This window comes from Ceratotherium simum, chromosome 17, assembly GCF_057802395.1.
Source record: "Ceratotherium simum simum isolate JZ-2026a chromosome 17, ASM5780239v1, whole genome shotgun sequence".
NCBI classification, from domain to species: domain Eukaryota; kingdom Metazoa; phylum Chordata; class Mammalia; order Perissodactyla; family Rhinocerotidae; genus Ceratotherium; species Ceratotherium simum.
The window spans coordinates 34,880,579-34,901,041 of record NC_141916.1 but is presented as its reverse complement, the minus strand read 5'-3'; the positions used below and the strand labels follow the sequence as shown (position 1 = coordinate 34,901,041).

Sequence of the window (20,463 nt, the reverse complement as noted above, 5' to 3'; positions counted from 1 at the left end):
GTTCATTGCTGGTATATAAAAATGCAACTAATTTCTATAAGCTTATTTTGTACCCTGCTACTTGGCTGTAGTGGTTGATTATTTCTAATAGTTTTCCAATGGATTCTTTAGGGTTTTCTATATATAAGATCATGTAATCTGCAGCGAGAGTTTCACTTCTTCATTGCCTATTTGGATTCCTTTTATTCCTTTTTCTTGCCTAATTGCTCTGGCCAGAACCTCCAGTACTGTGTTGAATAACAGTGGTGAGAGTGGGCACCCTTGTCTTGTCCCTGTTTTCAGAGGGATGGCTTTCAGTTTTTCCCCATTGAGTATGATGTTGGCTTTGGGTTTGTCATATATGGCCTTTATTATGCTAAGGTAATTTCCTTCTATACCCATTTTATTGAGAGTTTTTATCATAAATGGATGTTGGATCTTGTCAAAAGCCTTCTCTGCATCTATTGAGATGATCGTATGGTTTTTATTCCTCATTTTGTTAATGTGGTGTATCACATTGATTAATTTGTGGATGTTGAACCGTCCCTGTGTCCCTGGTATAAATCCCACTTGATCACGGTGTATGATCTTTTTAATGTATTACTGTATTCGGTTTGCCAATATTTTGTTGAGGATTTTGCATCTATGTTCATCAGGGATATTGGTCTGTAGTTTTCCCTCTTAGTATTGTCTTTGCCTGGCTTTGGTATCAGGGTGATATTGGCCTCGTAGAATGCATTGGGAAGTGTTCTATCTTCTTCTATTTTTTGGAATAGTTTCAGAAGGATAGGTATTAAGTCTTCTTTGAATGTTTGGTAAAATTCTCCGGAGAAGTCATCTGGTCCTGGACTTTTATTTTTTCAGAGGTTTTTGATTACTGTGTCAATCTCTTTGCTTGTGATTGGTTTATTCAGGTTCTCTATTTCTTCTTGATTCAGTTTTGGGAGGCTGTATGAGTCTAGGAATTTATCCGTTTCTTCTAGATTGTCCAATTTGTTGGCATATAGTTTCTCATAGTATTCTCTTATAATCTTTTGTATTTCTGTGGTATCTGTTGTAATTTATCCTTTTTCATTTCTAATTTTATTTATTTGAGCCTTCTCTCTTTTTTTCTTCGTGAGTCTGGCTAAGGGTTTGTCGATTTTGTTTATCTTCTCAAAGAACCAGCTCTTTGTTTCATTGATCCTTTCTACTGTTTTTTTAACTTCAATTTCATTTATTTCTGCTCTGATTTTTATTATTTCCCTCCTTCTGCTGACTTTAGGCTTTGTTTGTTCTTCTTTTTCTAATTCTGTTAGGCCTAGTTTGAGGTTGCCTATTTGGGCTTTTTATTGTTTGTTAAGGCAGGCCTGTATTGCTATGAGTTTCCCTCTCAGGACTGCTTTTGCTGCATCCCGTATGCATTGGTATGGTGTATTTTCATTTTCATTTGTCTCCAGATATGCTTTGACTTCTCCTTTAATTTCCTCAATGATCCGTTAGTTGTTTAGTAGCATGTTGTTGAGTCTCCACAGCTTTGTCACTTTCCTGGTTTTTTCCTTGTAGTTGATTTCTAACTTCATGGCATTATGGTCTGAAAAGATGTTTGTTATGATTTCAATCTTCCCAAATTTATATAGGTATGCCTTGTTTCCCAACATATGGCCTATTCCTGAGAATGTTCCATGCATGCTTGAGAAGAATGTGTAATCTGCTGTGTTTGGATGGAGTGCTCTGTATATGTCTATTAAGTCCATCTCATCTAGTTTTTTGTTTAGGTCCATTATTTCCTTACTTATTTTCTGTCTGGATGATCTGTCCATTGATGAGAGTGGGGTGTTAAGATCTCCTACTATTATTGTGTTGTTGTTAATATCTCCTTTTAGGTTTGTTAATAGTTGCTTTATGTACCTTGGTGCTCCTATATTGGGTGCATATATGTTTAAAAGTGATATGTCTTCTTGGTGGAGTGGCCCTTTTATCATTATATAATGCCCCTCCTTGTCTCTCATTATCTGTTTTATCTTGAAGTCAACTTTGTCTGATATAAGTATAGCAACACCTGTTTTCTTTTGTTTGCCATCAGCTTGGAGTATTGTCTTCCATCCTTTCACTCTGAGCCTGTGTTTGTCTTTAGAGCTGAGATGTGTTTCCTGGAGGCAGCATATTGTTGGGTTTGTTTTTTAATCCATCCCACCACTCTGTGTCTTTTGATTTGAGAGTTCAGTCCATCTACATTTAGGGTAATTATTGATATATGGGGGCTTGTTGTTGTTATTTTATCTCTCTTTTACTGGTTCTTTTGCATTTCTTTTGTTTCTCGTCCAATGTGTTTTGGACTACCAAACATATAGTTTGGTAGTTCTGTATGGGGGTTCTCTTAGTTTTCTCTTTCTTTATCGTGTGTGATTCTGTTCTGATTATTTGGTTAGTGGTTACAATGAGGTTTGTATAAAAAATCTTGTGGATGTGATAGTCCATGTTTTGATGACCTCTTATTCCCTTAGCCTAAGTCGATTCGATCTCTTTCCTCTTCCCCTTCTAAGCAATTGTTGTCACATCTTATTTCTTCTTTTGTTGTGAATTTGTGTTTAACATGATGAGGTTATATTTATGCTTGGTGATTACCTTCCCTTGATCTTTGGTTTTATAATTAAGTGTTTGCTAATCTATTTTGATAAAGGACTGCAATCTTTCCAGTTTTTTCGAGCTATTTTCCTCCTTGTTCAAAACTTTGAATCCCCTTTCTCTTTTTTTCCTCAAGCGTGAGGGCCTTCTTGAGCACTTCTTGTAGTGGGGGCTTGTGGCAATGAACTCCCTTAGCTTTTGTTTATCTGGGATAGTTATTATTTCTCCATCATATCTGAAGGATATTTTTGCTGGATAGAGTATTCTTGGCTGAAAGATTTTGTCCTTCATAATTTTGAATATATCATTCCACTCTCTCCTAGCCTGTAAATTTTCTGTCGAGAAATTGGCTGGCAGCCTGATAGGAAATCCTTTGTATGTTATTATTATTATTTTTTTTTGGTCTAGCTGCCCTTAATATTTTTTCTTTGTCGTTGACTTTTGCCAGCTTTACTACTATATGCCTTGGAGAGGGTATTTTCGTGTTGTTATGTTGAGCAGATCTATTTATTTCATTCACTGGTATTTCCAGCTCCTTCCCCAGGTTTGGGAAGTTCTCAGATATTATTTCTTTTTTTTTTTTTTTTTTTTTTTTAAAGATTTTATTTATTTTATTTTTTCCCCCCAAAGCCCCAGCAGATAGTTGCATGTCATAGCTGCACATCCTTCTAGTTGCTGTATGTGGGACTCGGCCTCAGGATGGACGGAGAAGTGGTGCCTTGATGCGCACCCGGGATCCGAACCCGGGCCGCCAGCATTGCAGCGCGTGCACTTAACCACCAAGCCACGGGGCCGGCCCTCAGATATTATTTCTTTGAACAAATTCTCTGCTCCTTTTTCTCTCTCTTGTCCCTCTGGAATATCTATAATCCTTATGTTGGATTTCCTAATTGAGTCGGATATTTCTCGGAGAGTTTCTTCATTTCTTTTTAGACTTAGTTCTCTCTCCTCCTCCATCTGGAGCATTTCTGCATTACTGTCCTCAATATTTATAATTCTTTCCTCTGTGTTGTCAGCTCTGATGCTTCAGGCTTCCAGATTTGTCTTTATCGCCTCTATTGTTTTGTTTTTTTGTGTGTGTGAGGAAGACCAGCCCTGTGCTAACATTCGATGCCAATCCTCCTCTTTTTTTCTGAGGAAGACAGGCCCTGGGCTAACATCCGTGCCCATCTTCCTCCACTTTATATGGGATGCTGCCACAGCATAGCCTAACAAGTGGTGCGTTGGTGCGCTCCCGGGATCTGAACCAGCAAACCCCGGGCCGCCGCAGTGGAGCACGTGCACTTAACCGCTTGCGCCACTGGGCCGGCCCCTCCTCTATTCTGTTTTTCATCTCTAAGATTTCTGATTGGTTTTTTCTATAGTTTCAATATCTTTTGTGAAGAAACTCCTGATTTCATTGCATTGTCTGTCTGTGTTTTCTTGTATTTCATTAAGCTTTTTTATGATGGCTATTTTGAATTATCTGTCATTAAGGTTATACATTTCTGTGCTTTCCAGGTTGACTTCTGGGTGCTTGTCATTTTCCTTTTGGTCTGGAGATTTAATATATTTTTGTATGGTGCCTGTCGGTGTTGGCTTACTTTTCCTCATAGTGAAAATATATGGTCACAGTTTCCTCTTGTTGCAGCTGGGTGGGGGTCAAGGGCTGTGTATTCTGGTCTGCCTCAATCCGCGGGCACTCTAGTTGGCCCCTGGCTGATCTGAGGTGTGGCTGAGTGGAGGCTTCTGTGGGGGAAGCGTAGGAACAGCTGGAGCTGGAGCGTGGGAACAGCTGAGACTGGAGCACAGCTAGGCCTAAGCAGCTGGGGCTCAGGTGCGGTGGGTTGAAGCAGTTGCAGCTGAAGTGCCGCTGGGCCAAAGAAACACGAGCTGGAGTGCTGCTGGGCCGAAGAAGCTGGAACTGGAGTGCGCTGGGCCAAAGAAGCTGGAACTGGAGTGCGCTGGGCCGAAGAAGCTGGAACTGGAGCACACTGGGCCAAAGAAGCTGGAACTGGAGCACGCCAGGCCAAAGAAGCTGGAACTGGAGTGCGCTGGGTCAAAGAAGCGGAACTGGAGTTCACTGGGTCAAAGAAGGAAGAGCTGGAGCACCACTGGGCCAAAGAAGCTGGAATTGGAGCATGCCAGGCTGAAGAAGCTGGAACTGGAGCACACTGGGCCAAAGAAGCTGGAACTGGAGCGCTCCGGGCCAAAGAAGCTGGAACTGGAGTGCGCTGGGCCAAAGAAGCTGGAACTGGAGTGCACTGGGCCAAAGAAGCTGGAACTGGAGTGCGCTGGGCCAAAGAAGGAAGAGCTGGAGTGCCACTGGGCCAAAGAAGCTGGAACTGGAGCACACTGGGCCAAAGAAGCTGGAACTGGAGTGTGCTGGGCCAACGAAGCTGGAACTGGAGTGCGCTGGGCCAAAGAAGGAGGAACTGGAGTGCCACTGGGCCAAAGAAGCTGGAACTGGAGTTCGCTGGGCCGGAGAAGGAGGAGCTGGAGTGCACTGGGCCAAAGAAGCTGGAACTGGAGTGTGGTGGGCCAAAGTTGCTGGTGCCAAGTCAGCTGGAGCCTGAGCACAGCCCAAGCTGAAGCCGCTGGAGCCAGGGGGAGTGGGGGCGGTCAAGCCAAAGGAGCTGGGGCCGTGGCACGGGGAAGCCAGGGAAGCTAGGGCTGTGGCTTGGTCCAGCTGGAGCAGCTGGGGCTGTGGCGTGGTGGGGCCTGAGCTGCCACTGCCTCTGGTGTGGGGACACAGGCTTGCCCCGCTGCTGGTCAGGCCCGGGGACCTGGGGGCCCCGGCCTGTGGGGGTGGGGCATAGTCACGTTGCCCCTGCTGGTGGGCCCAGGCGCCTGGGGGCCGCTGTCTCTGGGGAAGGGGCTGAGCTGAAGCCCTGCTGTGCTGAAGCACCAGTTGGGCGGGCCAGGTGGGGGAGGGGCGCTTACTTTTGCCTCCCCGATCTCAGAAGTTTTTTGCCTTGCTGTTGCTCCCTGCTCTCCTGAGGGGCTAGCTTGTTGAAAGTACGCGTGCAACAGTTCTACTCCCTCCATAGGGAGATCCCCACAGGCTGTGAGGGATCTTGGAGAGCGCTGGTTTTCATGCGGTGGGCCGCCCCTCCTCCTCCTCTGAGAGCCGCCTGGTCTCAGTCTCTGGGTCGCAGTCCTTGGGGAAGGAAGGGAGCTCCTCTTACCTCCTTCCACTTACTCTGGGGATTCCAGCACCTCTGTCCTTGGGTGTATGGCTGCTTCAGACGTCCCTGTGTTGTGTGAATAGCTTCTGTTGGAATATGAATGTCCTTTTTGTTGTCTTAGAGGGGGAGTGTTCAATGGGAGAAGCTCACTCCACCATGATGCTGACGTCACTCTCAAAGAGTTTAAGTAATAAAGGAGAAATGTCTCTTTTATTGTAGGATGGTAGTTTATTTAGACCTGTCACATATTAAAAGCCATGTATAAATCAGCACAGGTTTATCATTAAGGGAAAAATTACTTTTCACTGTAATTTAGTCCAAGATTTTGAAGTTGCAATCCTATTTTGTGCTAGGTGAAAAGTCAAGAGTTTTTTCACTATCCTTGGGCTTTGAAATTGCAAACTATGAAAAAGGGGAAGAGGACAAAGGCCAAGAAATATTCTGCCTTATAAAATTTCCTCCAAAAGTTAGCCATAGTACAGAAATGTGGATTTCAGCATGAGGTAGGGGAAGGGAAGGATGAATAACAAAAGAATGAGGAGAAAGATAGAAGAGAACAAAGATAAATGAAAGTGAGATTTTAAAAAACAAACCAACAAGGGTTTGGGATAACACGAAAGGAGAAGGCATCACAAATATGTACGGAGATCCTCTACACTGGAGATATACAGCCTTGCCTGCACTTTAAAAAAAAACAACAACAGGCACAAACTTAAAAACTAGAAACAGCCCAAATACCACCAACTGGTGTGTGGATAAACTGTGGTACATGTTACATGATGGACTAGTACTCAGCAATAAAAAGGAACGAACTTCTTATTCATCCAACAACATGAATGAATCTCAAATGCATTAACGCTAAGTAAAAGAATCCAGACTCAAAAGATTACATACTTTATGATGCCATTTATGTAACATTCTGAAAAAGGTAAAACTAATGAAACAGAAAATAGATGAGTGGTTGCTGGAGTCGAGCGGGGAAAGGAAAAAGAGGATTGACAAAGGGGCCAAGGAAATTCTGGGTGCAATGACAGTATGCATTTGTCAAAATTCACAGCACTGTACACTTACAAAAGGTGAGTGTTACTGTGTGTAAATTATACCTCAGTAAACATGACTTTTGAAATCTGACACAAGCTCCATCCTCAGTTAGTCTAAAGGCTAATGAGAAAGGCTGCCTAAAAACAAGTGCAGTGATATAAATGGATAAGAAACTTTAAATATAATTGTTACAGAAGAAAAGTTAGTAGGAATGGCTGTAGGTTTACTCTGGTGAAGGGAAAAGTGAAGATAGTTAGAAATATACATAGGAACAACAAGCAAAATGTGGGAAAATTAAAGGAGAAATAAGTTAATAAAGTTAAAATAGAGCCAGCCCTGATGGCCTAATGGTTACAGTTCTGCCCCACCGCGGCCCAGGTTCGCTTCGGGGTCACAGAACCACACCACCCATCTGTCAGTTGTCATGCTGTGGTGGCGGCTCACGTAGAGAACTAGAAGGACTTACAACTGGGATATACAGCTAAGTACAGGGGCATCGGGGAGAAGGAAAAAAAATTAAAATAATATCACATGCATTGGCTCATTTATTTCTCATGAATAAATAGAATGACTCAGAAAGGCATGAAAGGGGAAGGAGGGAAAAATTGGTAAAGTTATTAAAAAAAAAAAAAAGAAACAAATGTATTTAAAAGACCTTAAGTTGAGGAAAAGACTTTGAGGTGGCCTTTGGATGTTGCCTGATATTGAGCCCCGAAATTTACAAAGCTTTCTGAAATCTCTGTACAAACATCTAGACTTTCTTTCTGAGACTGACTCCTATCTCAGTTATCTTTGATATAATTATCTCTGGTAAGTACTGTATGAAAATATTTACTATGTAAATAAACTAGGGCACCAAGTGAAATGTGATTGTCATATCACAGCTTCTTTCTAAATAATTAAATCACATAATTCAGGGGTTGATGATGAATGAAATTGGTAAAACAAGGGTATAGACCATGCACTCTCTGTAAGTGTTTGAGAGTAAATACTCTTATTAGTTGTATCCAACCAGCACAATGCCTAGCTCAATGGCCACTTACATAGGATGTGGCCAATAATATCTCATTGGTTTGATTTAATGTTGATTTTGAAGGTCAGCACCCAGAGCAGTATAGAAAAAAATAGCTTCTATTAAATCTGAAACTTTTTGATCATGAATGAGCTTTGTCCTAAAAATCATTATTTGTTTTGTTTCAAGTCCACATATCATTCATTACAACTTTTGTTTTATACCCTTTTGTTTTAAAGGAGAAGATCATGGAAATTAAGAAGCAATTAGGAGAAATCACTAAGGAGTTTGTCCAGGTAACAATAAAATGTATTTATAACTAATGAAGAAAAACAGTTCTTCAAAGAAATCTCAGATTAAGAGAATTTAGTGAATGGAATCTAAAATTTGATGAAAGATACACTTGGAATTTCCAGGATAGACCTGGAAGAGAACTTACTGTCCTTTAGACTATACTTTCATTTTCAGAAGAGAAAAGTGTGACTCAGAAAGATGAAGTGACTTGTCGATATTTCCAGATGAAAAGAATCCATCTTGCTCTTTCTCTCTCATTAAAAAAAAAATATATATGTATATATGTATATAGATATATAAATATATACACACACGCACATACACACATACATACAATATACAGGCATATAGTTTTTTCTTCTAGCAAAAGTAATACATGCTTATTTTAATAATTAAAACATTATAGAACTATTCATATTAAAAATGAAAATCCCACTCCCTCAAAGATAAACATGATGAACTTTTTAGTATATTTATATTCTTCCAAATTTTTCTACATTGTTATTGGTTTTTTTTAACTTTATTTTGTGTGTGTGTGTGTGAGGAAGACTGGTTCTGAGCTAACATCCATTGCCAATCCTCCTCTTTGTGCTGAGGAGGATTAGCTCTGAGCTAACATCTGTGCCCATCTTCCTTTATTTTGTATATGGGATTCTGCCACAGCATGGTTTGATGAGTGGTGTGTAGGTCCGCACCTGGGATCCGAACATGTGAACCCTGGGCTGCTGAAGAGGAGCACACGAACTTAACCACTACACCACCAGGCTGGTCCCCATTGTTATTGTTTTAATGGGTTACAGTATACATATTGTTTTGCAACTTGTTTTTTTTCACTTAGCATTTTTTTCTTCAACAAGTATCTCTGCCAATAAATGTCATTTTACCTTTTCCTTTTCACTTCCTATATAATGAAAGATTTGATTTTTGGATTTATTAAATTTATTTTGTTGGATGTTTGGGCTATATAATCAATATTTGCCATACAAACTATGCCTCAGAAATCCATATCTTTGCTGGCTTTCGAAAGTACTTTAAGAACCAGTTTCTAGTAATGGCATCTCGAGAACAAATCTTTCTTGAATCCCAGAGCACTGTTCTTCCTGCTATAGCTCTGCTTTTCAAAGTATCCTGCAAGTCTGTTATGGGATGATTAATTAAAAACCTTTAAAAGCATTATTTACTCCTGACATATGTGCAACTGGCATTCATGTGTTAGAAGGGGATGGTTTGCTTTCAGGCGGTGTCTTGATCCAACTGATAGAAACCAACACAAACCATCTGTTATCACTGCCTGACAACCTATAGGAGACGTGGGAAAAAAAGAGGAACCAGATACTTTTCGTGGACACTTTTCTTTTCCTAAGCCATAATGCCTGAATATTCAAACTAACGTTATGAGGACTTACATTTATATCTTATAAATTTTAAAATATTTAAAATATATATAATTTTCTTTTTTTTCTCAGAAACATACTATGTTTCTCCAACTAGGGTCCTGGTGGAAGTTTTTTAAAGAAAAAGCAATGAATAGAGAGAAAGATGATTTATAATCAGCTGCTATTATGTAAATGTATACTTCTAAAGTATTGAAAATAATTTTATTAATCTTTTGGTTATTCCTCCTGCAATTTATCATGATTACACTATGAATTTGCTCTAAGAGGAAGGATTTTGCTGAGTAAAAGTAAGTTTCAATGAAGCCACTTTACAACTAAGTCGTGTCAAAATAAGTGAGGTTTCATTGTACAAACCAGAAAAATATAATTTTTATTTTACCTAAAATTGTGGATGTCTTTTCAGGCAGACGCTTGTAATGAAGCTCATGAATTAAAGGAGAAACTCATTGCAAGAATAGAGGTAAGATTTCAGTTACACAAATTCAAATAAGGATAAAATAAAATGATTTCAATCTAAATACAGGAGTAATTTTTTCCCTAAAAGTTGAAAGTGTACCACATACTGGTCCCTTTTAAGACTTATTACCTTCTTTTCCCCTCCTGGCCTTCAGCTTTGGGCCAACAGAACATCTCACAGTTCTGGTGTCCTCCCAACCTCTCCTACATCTGTGCTGCTTCTAAGTCTCCTTCATCTGGAGCTTACCTATTCTTCAAGGCTCAGCTCAGATGTCATCTCCTCTTCCAGACCTCCCCTAATTTCCCCTAGCCGGAAAAATAACTCCATCTCTGGAGTCCTCCCCCAAAATCTTATACATTGAGGTCAATGTGAATGGGTGAATGAAACAATGAATGAATGAATCAACCTGTCACCTGCTCAGAAGTGCCTTATCATCCCACCCATCTAGAGTATGTGTCCCACCACCAAACCTCAGCTACTCTGTCTCATTACCTTATGCATTTTCTCTTTAGTGTGTATCTTAATCTGTAATATCTAATGTGTATGTATCTATGTGTGTGTTTAGTTGTTTATTGCTTGTCCCTCAGTCTCCATAAATGCACATGCAATTCTTTGTCTATTTTGTTAAATAATGAACATGCAAAAGAATGCACATTCCTTGTTTATTTTGTTGACCAGTGTCCTAGAATAGTGTCTGGTATAAGCCACTCAATAAATATGTTTTGCATAGATGAACAAATTGAAAAGATGAATTCAGTACAAGGATAATCATCTTCCTACATCAATAATCCAGTAGTTAGAGATTAGCCTCTGGGTTTCATTTAACTTTCTACCATGGTGCTACCTTACTCTGTGAATGTGTAAGTTTCCTTCTGTTATGAGGGTATGCACCTGCCAATGACCTCCTCGTGTGACTCATTTAACTATATATCATGCAATTTATAATGTGGGCCCCTGGGGTGTTCCAGAGGAAAAGCACTCTGCATCATTGACAATAAGACTGATAGACATCTAGAATCATTTTTTGTAATGCCTTTCCTTTATTTTATTTTATTATTTTTTGGGGTGAGGAAGACTAGCCCTGAGCTAACATCTGTTGCTGATTCTCCTCTTTTTGCTGAAGAAGATTGGCCATGGGCCAACATCCGTGCCCATCTTCCTCTACTTTATATGTGGGAGGCCTGCCACAGCACGGCTTGATGAGTGGTGCATAGGTCCACACCTGGCATCCAAACCTGTGAACCTTGGGCCGCTGAAGAGGAGTGTGGGAACTTAACCACTACATCACTGGGCCGGCCCCTAGAATCATTTTTTAAAAATGATAGTTCATTGCTCTTTTATTCCAGAACTTTTCCAAGGACATGACTCTGCTGAATGCAAAGTTAGGGACATACCAAATGCAAGAAGAGAAAACAGACTCTCAGAGTCCTGAAGAAATGGGTATGGAAGAGAGGGAGCCCCTGCTTCCTCAGGCTCCACCACCCCCTTTAATGCAGAACTCTCCTCCCCGCATTACAATGTGGTGGTAAGTGAGAGAAAGGGGCCATTGGGGGTCAGATGAAGGCCCCCATGCATGGACTATAGTAAGAATGAATTTCCTCAAGGGTTGTCTAAAATTTTGCTTTATCTTATTTTATAAATTGTTAATGTTCTTTAAAGTTTGTTTGTTTATTAGAGTCATAGTATTTTTCTTATTGGTTTAGATATAAATTTATTGCATTAGATATACAGATATAGATATATATTTCTTTCTTATTGTTTTAGATAACTATATATATAACTATGTAACTATAACCATAACCATAATCCTAAAGGATGGTCTCTGCAAGCTATGATGCAGCCACCTCTACCAAAGGAACATACCTGCTAAGCAGTTTGGAAGCCTTTGTTAGCTGGACAGCTTGCCTCTCCCTTGTACATTATTGAAGACATACTTACCAGCAAAGTCTGACTCTCTGGATCCCTATCTGTAGTATATATACCATCGTATATACTACACTCTGAATAGTACCCTCCTCTAAGAAAACTTTTCTTATCCTTTATCCCTAACCACCAACCCAGGTAGATTCTTCAGTTCCCTCTTTTGTGTGCACACTATGCCTTGCATATAATTCTGTCATAGAACCTACAGCATATTACTGCAACTAAATTGTTTTAAGTCTGTCTCCTCCTAATACTCCATGGGCTACTTGAAGGCAGGAATCTTGATCACTTTGGGACACAACATATAAAAGATGTTCATCATGCTCAACAAATATTAAATTAATAAATAAGTGTGGAGGGATGTCAACGAAAATGGTGAAGTCAAGACCCCAGAAAATGTCTTCCTCTGTGAAATCGATGAGAGAATTGAGAAAATTGTCAGAATCAATTTTTTCAGAACTCTGGAAATTAAGGATTTAGTATCCAGAATATATAAAAAAGTCTTACAACTCAACAACAAAAAGACAAATAATCCAATTTTTTAAATGAGCAAAGCACTTGAATGGACATTTCTTCAAAGAAGATACACAAATGGCCAACAAGCACATGAAAAGATGTTCAACATCATTGGTCATTAAGGAAATGCAAATCAAAATCACAATGAACCACAATGAGATACCACTTTACACCACTAAGATGACTATAATTTAAAAGACAAACAATAACAAGCATTGGAGAAATGCGGGGAAATTAGAACCTTCATACATTGCTGGTAGGATCGTAAAATGGTGCAGCCACTTTGGAAAACAGTTTGGCAGTTCCTCAAAATGTTAAACATAGAGTTACCATATGACCCAGCAATTCCACTCCTAGTTATACACCCAAAAGAATTTAAAGTATATGTCCACACAAAAACCTGTACCTGAATGTTCATAGCGGCATTATTCAAAATAGCCAAAAAGTAGAAACAATCCAAATATCCATCAACTGATGAATAAACAAAATGTGGTATGCCCATACAATGGAATATTATTCAGCCACAAAAAAGAATAAAGTACTGATACATGCTACAACCTGGATGACTCCTGAAAACATTATGCTAAGTGAAACAAGCCAGACACAAAAGGCCACATATTATATGATTCCATTAATATGAAATGTTCAAAACAGGAAAATTCATATAGATAGAAAGTAAATTAGTGATTGCCAGCCCTGGGGGTAGTAGGAAATAGGGAGTGACTGTTTATGGGTAAGGGTTTTCTTTATGGGGTGATGAAAATTTCCTGGAATTAGATAGTGGTGATGGTTGTGCAACCTCAAGAATAAACTAAAAGCCATTGAATTATATACTTTAAAGGGTAAATGTTATTGCGTGTAAATTATATCTCAAAAACAAACAAACAGACAAATAAGTAAATAAGTGAATGCCTTTTTTTTTTTTTTTTTTTTGCTGGGATAGATTCACCCTAAGCTACGACTGTTGCCGATCTTCCTCTTTTTTTTTTTTTCCCTCCCTAAAGCCCCAGTACGTAGTTGTATATTCTAGGTGTAGGTCCTTCTAGTTCTTCTATGTGAGCCACCGCCACAGCATGGCTACTGACAGATAACTGGTGTGATTCCGTGACTGGAAACCGAACCCAAGCCACCGAAGCAGAGTGCCAAACTTTAACCACTAGGCCCTCAGGGCTGGCTTAGTGAATGCCTTTTGATTACCACTTACTTTAATTAATTTTCAGTTAAATTGGTCATCTTTCTTCACATCATTACATCCTAGTTAAGATTGCCTAAGATGTTGCCCAATGTCTTGTCAGAGGACTGGAAACGTTCTGGTTCCATCAAAGCATATTTATACGTTATCTTTTTGAGGAGGTTTATCTTGAAGACTTATTCAATCATTATGTATCAATTTTTCTGTTTTTATAAAAACAGAAACACTGTCACTTCAGACAGTGACCTCTTCCTGGCATTGTCCGCACCCCTCAGTTTCCTTATAGTGGTCCCCTATGTATTAATGTGAACATTTTGGGAAAGATTAAAGATTCTATGCATGGCAAGGTTTGACCAATAAATAAACAAATAGTATTCAAAAGTCAAAAGAATTTTTTGTTCTTCACAGAAGATAAATTCAAAATGAATATAGTTATTGATGATACTAATTTTGGGTTCTATACAGGTGATATCATGAAAAAACTTGTTTTGATTGAGTAGCTATGATGTTTTCCAAAGAGAAATGTCCAAATCTTTTAAAATAAATATTATACATATTCTTTTATTTGCTTAATAATAGAAAATTTAAAAAGGTTTTAAGAGTTATAGCATATTGACTTGTAAATAAAAATCAAATGATTCGGTATTGTCAAGAAATAAATCTGAATGCAACCATACCTAGAGTGTTCACTGTAGGAAAGAAAAACTGAAGGACACACTCTAGACCAAAAGAAAAACAAACAAAACAAAACAAAATAGAAAGAAAGAATGAATGAAAAGGAGACAGGCCAGAAAAATTTTTTTAAAAACTTAGCTGATTACCATATTATAGAGATGGGATTATAGTTTTTTCATTTCTCTGTTTTCAAAATTATCTGTAATTTAGAAAAATTATTTTTCTCTTTAAAAAATTAATGTTTGGGGCTGGCCTGGTGGTGTAGTGGTTAAGTTCACACACTCCACTTTGGCAGCCCAGGGTTTGCAGGTTCGAATTCCAGGCGCAGACCTACGCACCACTCATCAAGCCATGCTGTAGCGGCATCCCACATACAAAATAGAGGAAGATAGGCAGAGATGCTAGCTCAGGGCTAATTTTCCTCAGCAAAAAAAGAAGATTGGCAATGGATGTTAGCTCAGGGCCAATCTTCCTCAGCACAAAAAAAAAAAAAGATGTAAAAAAAATTAATGTTAAAATGTGTTTCCTTGAAAATGTTCCATTTTAGTATTTCCAAAGATGACTAGTTTGGGAATTTAGGAAGAATAGTGTTTATTTACTAGATATGTTTTGCTCGTGAGTCATTTTTCTTTCACAAGAAGGAACAAATCTAGATTTAGTGCTCCTTGAGGGCAGGACATCTCTGCTACATCTCAGCAGCCTTCAAAGTCCCTTCCTAATAGAGCATTTATAGAACATTGGCTCTTTAATGAATGTGTGAGGTAGAAACAATTTTTCGTAACTGCCAAGAGATAGCCAGTGGGGACAATGCCAAGAAACTTGGCTCAAGTTTATAAAATCTACTGAGTTGGGTCACAAAATAGATCCATTGCTAGCTTTAACTGGGCTCTAGATTTTCTCTGCTGAAATGTGTTATAGATGGTAATCAGCTCCATGTAATTGGATTATCTGTGACATTTCTTTTCTTCTTTGTGTTTTTCTGGATTTTCCAGATCTTCTACCCTAATCATGTGTTGCATTTATATTTAGAAAATAATAATGCAAGGACTTAAAAGCAAATAAATAAAATACATCATAGGTACAGCCCAGAAGGAGAAGTCCTCAACGACTTGAAAAAGCTTATATTACTTTATGATGGCAAGTCTGGTGCCAGGACGAAATTGGTAATAGAGAGAGCTGAATTCCATTTGTCACATTGTATTTTGTGTCCGGAAGAAAATCTAATAGCCTGTGCCTTTATTTCCCTCAAATAGGCATCATATACCTTACAAGTGAGGTAGACATGGCAATAATCTGCTCAAGCGTGAGAAGAGCATTTCAAAGGAAAGAGCCCCACAATATCCAGGTTTCATTGTTTCATGGCTATAGAATCTTAGAATTCCAATGCCAGCCCTAGCATGGACTTACATGCTCATCTACTCCAAGCTCCTTCTTTTGCAGATGTCAACTGAGGTCAAGAGAAGTTCAGTTACTTACTTAAAGTTATAAAGCTACCTGGGTGGGGGAGCCAGGAGTCACATCAGTGTGGTTTTCTTCAGAATGTTCTTAACACAGGTGTTTTCTTTCCTTGTAGGAAACGTGCACTGAGGATTTTCATCATGTTTTATGTCCTTACCTTCACTGGAGTTTTATGTTACACACTATTTTTTGACGCTACGTTTATCTTTGAAAGGGTGCTCCCTACAATGCTTGGGCGCCGCAGAATGTGGGAACTACGGGAGATTATCGCGCCTTTTTTGAATTTGGAAGTAGAAGACTTGTTACCCTCCTGAAGATACAGAAGTTACCATTACCCTACTGACTTTCTCCCCAATAAAATTCTGGCTGTTCTTGTATTATGATGGTTAACTTATTTTTCAAAAAATACTATAGGGTGTTTTGCAAAGGACATTGTAGTTATGTGGAAATGGGTTGATCGAAAACCAAAAAAAAATAAAAAGTTTATCTTTACCATTATGACTCACAATGACTTCTTGGATCATTCCACACATTGTTTAAAACATTTACTTCAAAGCTCTCTCTTCTCCCAACCCTGAGAACATCTAGACTAACAGGTATTAGCTGCCTTGGTTGTTTCTCCTATTTTGACCTCTAATGTCTCAGAAAAGAAAGCACAGAATTCCTCTCCATCATTTCCAATTTTCCTTCAGTTGGGTTGGGGCCATATTTGGGTGTAGTGGACATTTCTTTGTTTTGCTCCCTAATATTCACTTCTCCTTTTGGTAACAGCATCCTAATTTTGCTTTGAAAGAACTATCTTTCTTAGTTCCAGAGAGCGTCATTGTAGGTGGTCTTTCAGTCAATGTCCCCTGTCTTCCAATTAATGAGAGTTGGGAATATGTTGAATCAGACTTTCTCTAAGAATGAGAATTTTGAGAAGGATCATACAAAGAAAGGAAATGATTGGAACTTCAATTTTGTGAACTTGCTCATATCTTTTTCTGCTTAAGTTAGACAGATTTGGTTTTCTTGCTTATAATCAAAGGAAGTCTAATTGATACAATAGTTTTGGATGCCACACTGGAACATTTTTATCCCTAACTTTGTAGATAATGGGGAAATAGTAAACTTTATTTGCAATATGAAAAATAGTTACAATTGAACTGTGCAAGATTAATAGAACTGTAAAGAATAAATTGGAGTAGGGAGGCAGATAGAGTGTGAGAGATCAGTTAAAAGGCCATTAGTGGGGGGCCACCCCGGTGGCGCAAGTGATTAAGTGCACGCGCTCCTCTGGGGCGGCCCGGGGTTCGCCAGTTCAGATCCCGGGCGCGCACCAACGCACTTCTTGGCAAGCCATGCTGTGGCAGTGTCCCATATAAAGTGGAGGAAGATGGGCACAGATGTTAGCCCAGGGCCAGTCTTCCTCAGCAAAAAAAAAAAAAAAAAAGAGGAGGATTGGCAAATGTTAGTACAGGGCTGATCTTCCTCACACACACACACACACAGAAAGGCCATTAGTGGTTCAGGTGAGCTCAAGAGGTGGAAACAGGGATGAAAAGGAGATGATGGGTGAAGTAGATATTGCAAGGGTGGATTTTATGATATTTGGTTGTGTAATGGATGTGGGGTTGGAAGGGTGGTGACAGATGTGGAAAGTGGTCCCAATTCTCCTCACATTTGAAGGGATCTTGAAGGATGGATAATATTTTCATGGCAGAGATGGGGAAAAGGCCATTGCAGAGAAAAGAAACATCATGAGTAAAAGCTTAGAAGCCGTGAATATAAGGCAAAGCCAGGAAACTTGGTAGAGCATATTGCTCAACATACTAGTTTGTACATTCCTTAAAAACAAACGCTATGCCTAATTCATTTTTGTGGTCTCTGGAAGAGTGATTCCTAAATACTGGTCCACTGACTGGATGCATCAGAATCACTTGGGGAGCTTTATACATTAGAGGTTTCCAACCCCACCCTCAGATATTTAGATTCAGCAGAGCTAATGTGGGGTCCAGGAAATTTATTTTCAAAAATCTCCCCAGCTAAGGGCAGCCCCGTGGCTTAGCGGTTAAGTGCGTGCGCTCCGCTGCTGGAGGCCCAGGTCCAGATCCTGGGCACGCACCGACGCACCGCTTCTCCAGCCATGCTGAGGTGGCCCCACATACAGCAACTAGAAGGATGTGCAACTATGACATACAACTATCTACTGGGGCTTTGGGGAAAAAAAAGGAAGAGGATTGGCAATAGAGGTTAGCTCAGAGCCAGTCTTCCTCAGCAAAAAAAAAGAAGAGGATTAGCATGAATGTTAGCTCAGGGTTGATCTTCCTCACACACACACCCAAAAAATCCCCCCCAGCTGAATCTAATACAAATCCAAATTTGGGAGCCATACCTTGGTACATTTCAGGACAATGCTGTGCACATATGGGTACTCAATAAATACCTGTTGAACTAAATTAAATTGTGTGTTCTTATCTTTGTGGCCTCCCTATCACCTCACATTCAATATTTGTTCAAAAAATTAAAAAAAAAAAAAAAAAGGGGGCCGGCCCCGTGGCTTTGCGGTTAGGTGCGCGCGCTCTGCTGCTGGTGGCCCGGGTTCGGATCCCGGGCGCGCACTGACGCACCTCTTCTCCGGCCATGCTGAGGCCGCGTCCCGCATACAGCAACTGGAAGGATGTGCAGCTATGACATACAACTATATACTGGGGTTTTGGTGGAAAAATAAATAAATAAAAAAAAAATTAAAAAAAAATATATTTGTTCAATAATTTCCATCATAGCCATTTTCCCAATGCCTCCATCTTCTCACACCCTTGAAGTAATCTTCAACTCCTCTACTATATTTTTGTTTTAACATTCCAGAATCACAAAGTCCTTCCAATTCTTCTACTGCAATTTTTCTTAGATCAATCCCCATTCTTTGCATTTATAATCCATTCTGATAGGCCTTATCATACAAATGGATTACTGCTGGGAAAAGCCAGCCTACTGTTTTCACTTCCACAGACTGCTATTATACACACAACCTTAGAAAAAAATAGATTCGTAATTCCGCGTTTGTCCTGATATTCCACAGCCAGAAAACTATATCGGTTGCTAGAAATGCAAAATTTGCTTGTGAGTGGTTTTCAAGCAGTGATGTTCAACAGAATTCCACAAAGAGACATTTAATTATACATTTGTCTAAGCATCACCTCCAGAAATTCCGAATCTTTGGATCTAGGACGAATCTCTAATATTTTCTATTTTAATAGTTTCCCCAACAACTCCCAGGACTCAAGTTGAAGAACTACCATGCTATGCTGTGGGCAAAAGCTGGGATTACAATGTGGCTGAGCTCCCATGCAAGGTTAATCAAGAGGTAACTAGCTTTTAGGGGGAGGGAGAGGAATGGGGGATGGGTAAGGCAATTTCAGGGCACACAGAAAGGGAAAAAACCAAAAGCTCTGGGAACAATGAGTAATCTATTCAAAAGGTCTTGTGATAGTGAGAGAATATGCTGACAGACAGAGTTTTAAAAGTCACAGACTTGTTTACAGATAAAGAGACTATTCAGATCAATTTGTAGACAGAATGTGGTGTATTTTTTAAATAATCTCAGGTAAATTCCCATTGCTGGATCCAGTATCAGCTGAATTATTTGTAAATTCAAAAAAGAAGTATTGCATTTAAGCAGCTCAAATGAAGCTAAAAGTCTTGTGATAATCACATAACACAAGTGACAAAGTAAGGTAGGGAACTAGATTCTTTTAAAGAATAAATTAATATTTTACTAACTTCCAAGTTATATTTTATTAGGATTTTGACTAAGATGGAATAATTTTCCCTGGGGCTGAATATCCTGAAAGTGGGAATGATACTATTTTCACATCGATTTATTTTTAATTTGTCAGCATCTCAAGCTGGAAAGCTGGATGCCGCAATGTTCTACTCTACTGAGAGAGGGGAAACATTTAGTAAAGTCCTGTAATATTAAGAGGATATAGATGTCTACACGTGGTAATTCAGCTAACTGCTTTGGCTGGGTGGGTTTTACTTCACATCTGTTAAACGCCATATTCAATTGAGTCAACTGCTATGCTCAAAATCACTTACTAAAAATATAGGAATCACTTTACAAATGTGGTCTTGGTTTTGGACTAGGAGGAAAGAAAATGAGTGGTCACAGAACCTCCATTTGTCATGTTTTTCGAGTGAAGACAGCTATGCTGTAGTGAAAAGAGCTTTAAACTCAGATTCAAAGTTGAGTTTAAAGTCATGATCTGCTGCCAACTATGTGTTTGGTGGGGTCACCTAATCTCCACCTTCCCCACCTCAAGGGGATCCAAGCACTTGTTCCTCAGCTGCTCAGAGTGTTGGCTGCTGAGAGTTCACAGGTAGGATCCTTCTTTGGATTTGCCTTTGGTCAAAGAGACCTGCTTCACTAAGGTTCCTCTCCTTCTTCAAGGGTGGCCTGTATCCAATGACTGATCCAGGCCAGGGTACATTTCTAAAGGACCATCCCAGACTTGGAGCTTTCCATGGGGTGAGTTAAGGCCTCTAGAGCAACTGTGTCACAGATCAACTCTCTATCTGCCCAATCCTATTACCATCATTCCTTCACAGGTGATGATCTTAAGGGTATTCCTCAATAAACCTACATGTAAGTCTTTATTTCAGAGTCCATTTCCCGGGGAACTTGATCTAAGACTCCTGTGGAAATAAATGAAGACTAACCAAATGTGAATAAGGAAAGGCTATTTATTCAGAGCTTGCTCATA

The 20,463-nt window shown here is 39.5% G+C and overlaps 1 protein-coding gene across 3 annotated transcripts in view; it reads left to right on the top strand.

Moving 5' to 3' along the window:
• SMCO2 (single-pass membrane protein with coiled-coil domains 2) overlaps positions 1–16,032 on the top strand; it is a 33,686-nt gene extending 17,654 nt beyond the window's left edge. Inside the window, exons 6-9 of one of the 3 annotated variants that reach the window (XM_087441973.1) lie at positions 8,046–8,102; positions 9,901–9,957; positions 11,301–11,476; positions 15,834–16,032. In XM_087441973.1, the coding sequence (XP_087298099.1) occupies positions 8,046–8,102; positions 9,901–9,957; positions 11,301–11,476; positions 15,834–16,032 (489 nt within the window). Of the gene's footprint in view, positions 1–7,995; positions 8,103–9,900; positions 9,958–11,300; positions 11,477–15,833 lie in introns of all 3 variants that reach the window. The other 2 variants (XM_087441974.1, XM_087441975.1) reach the window with 2 other exon arrangements.
• Positions 16,033–20,463: the final 4,431 nt, after the last annotated feature.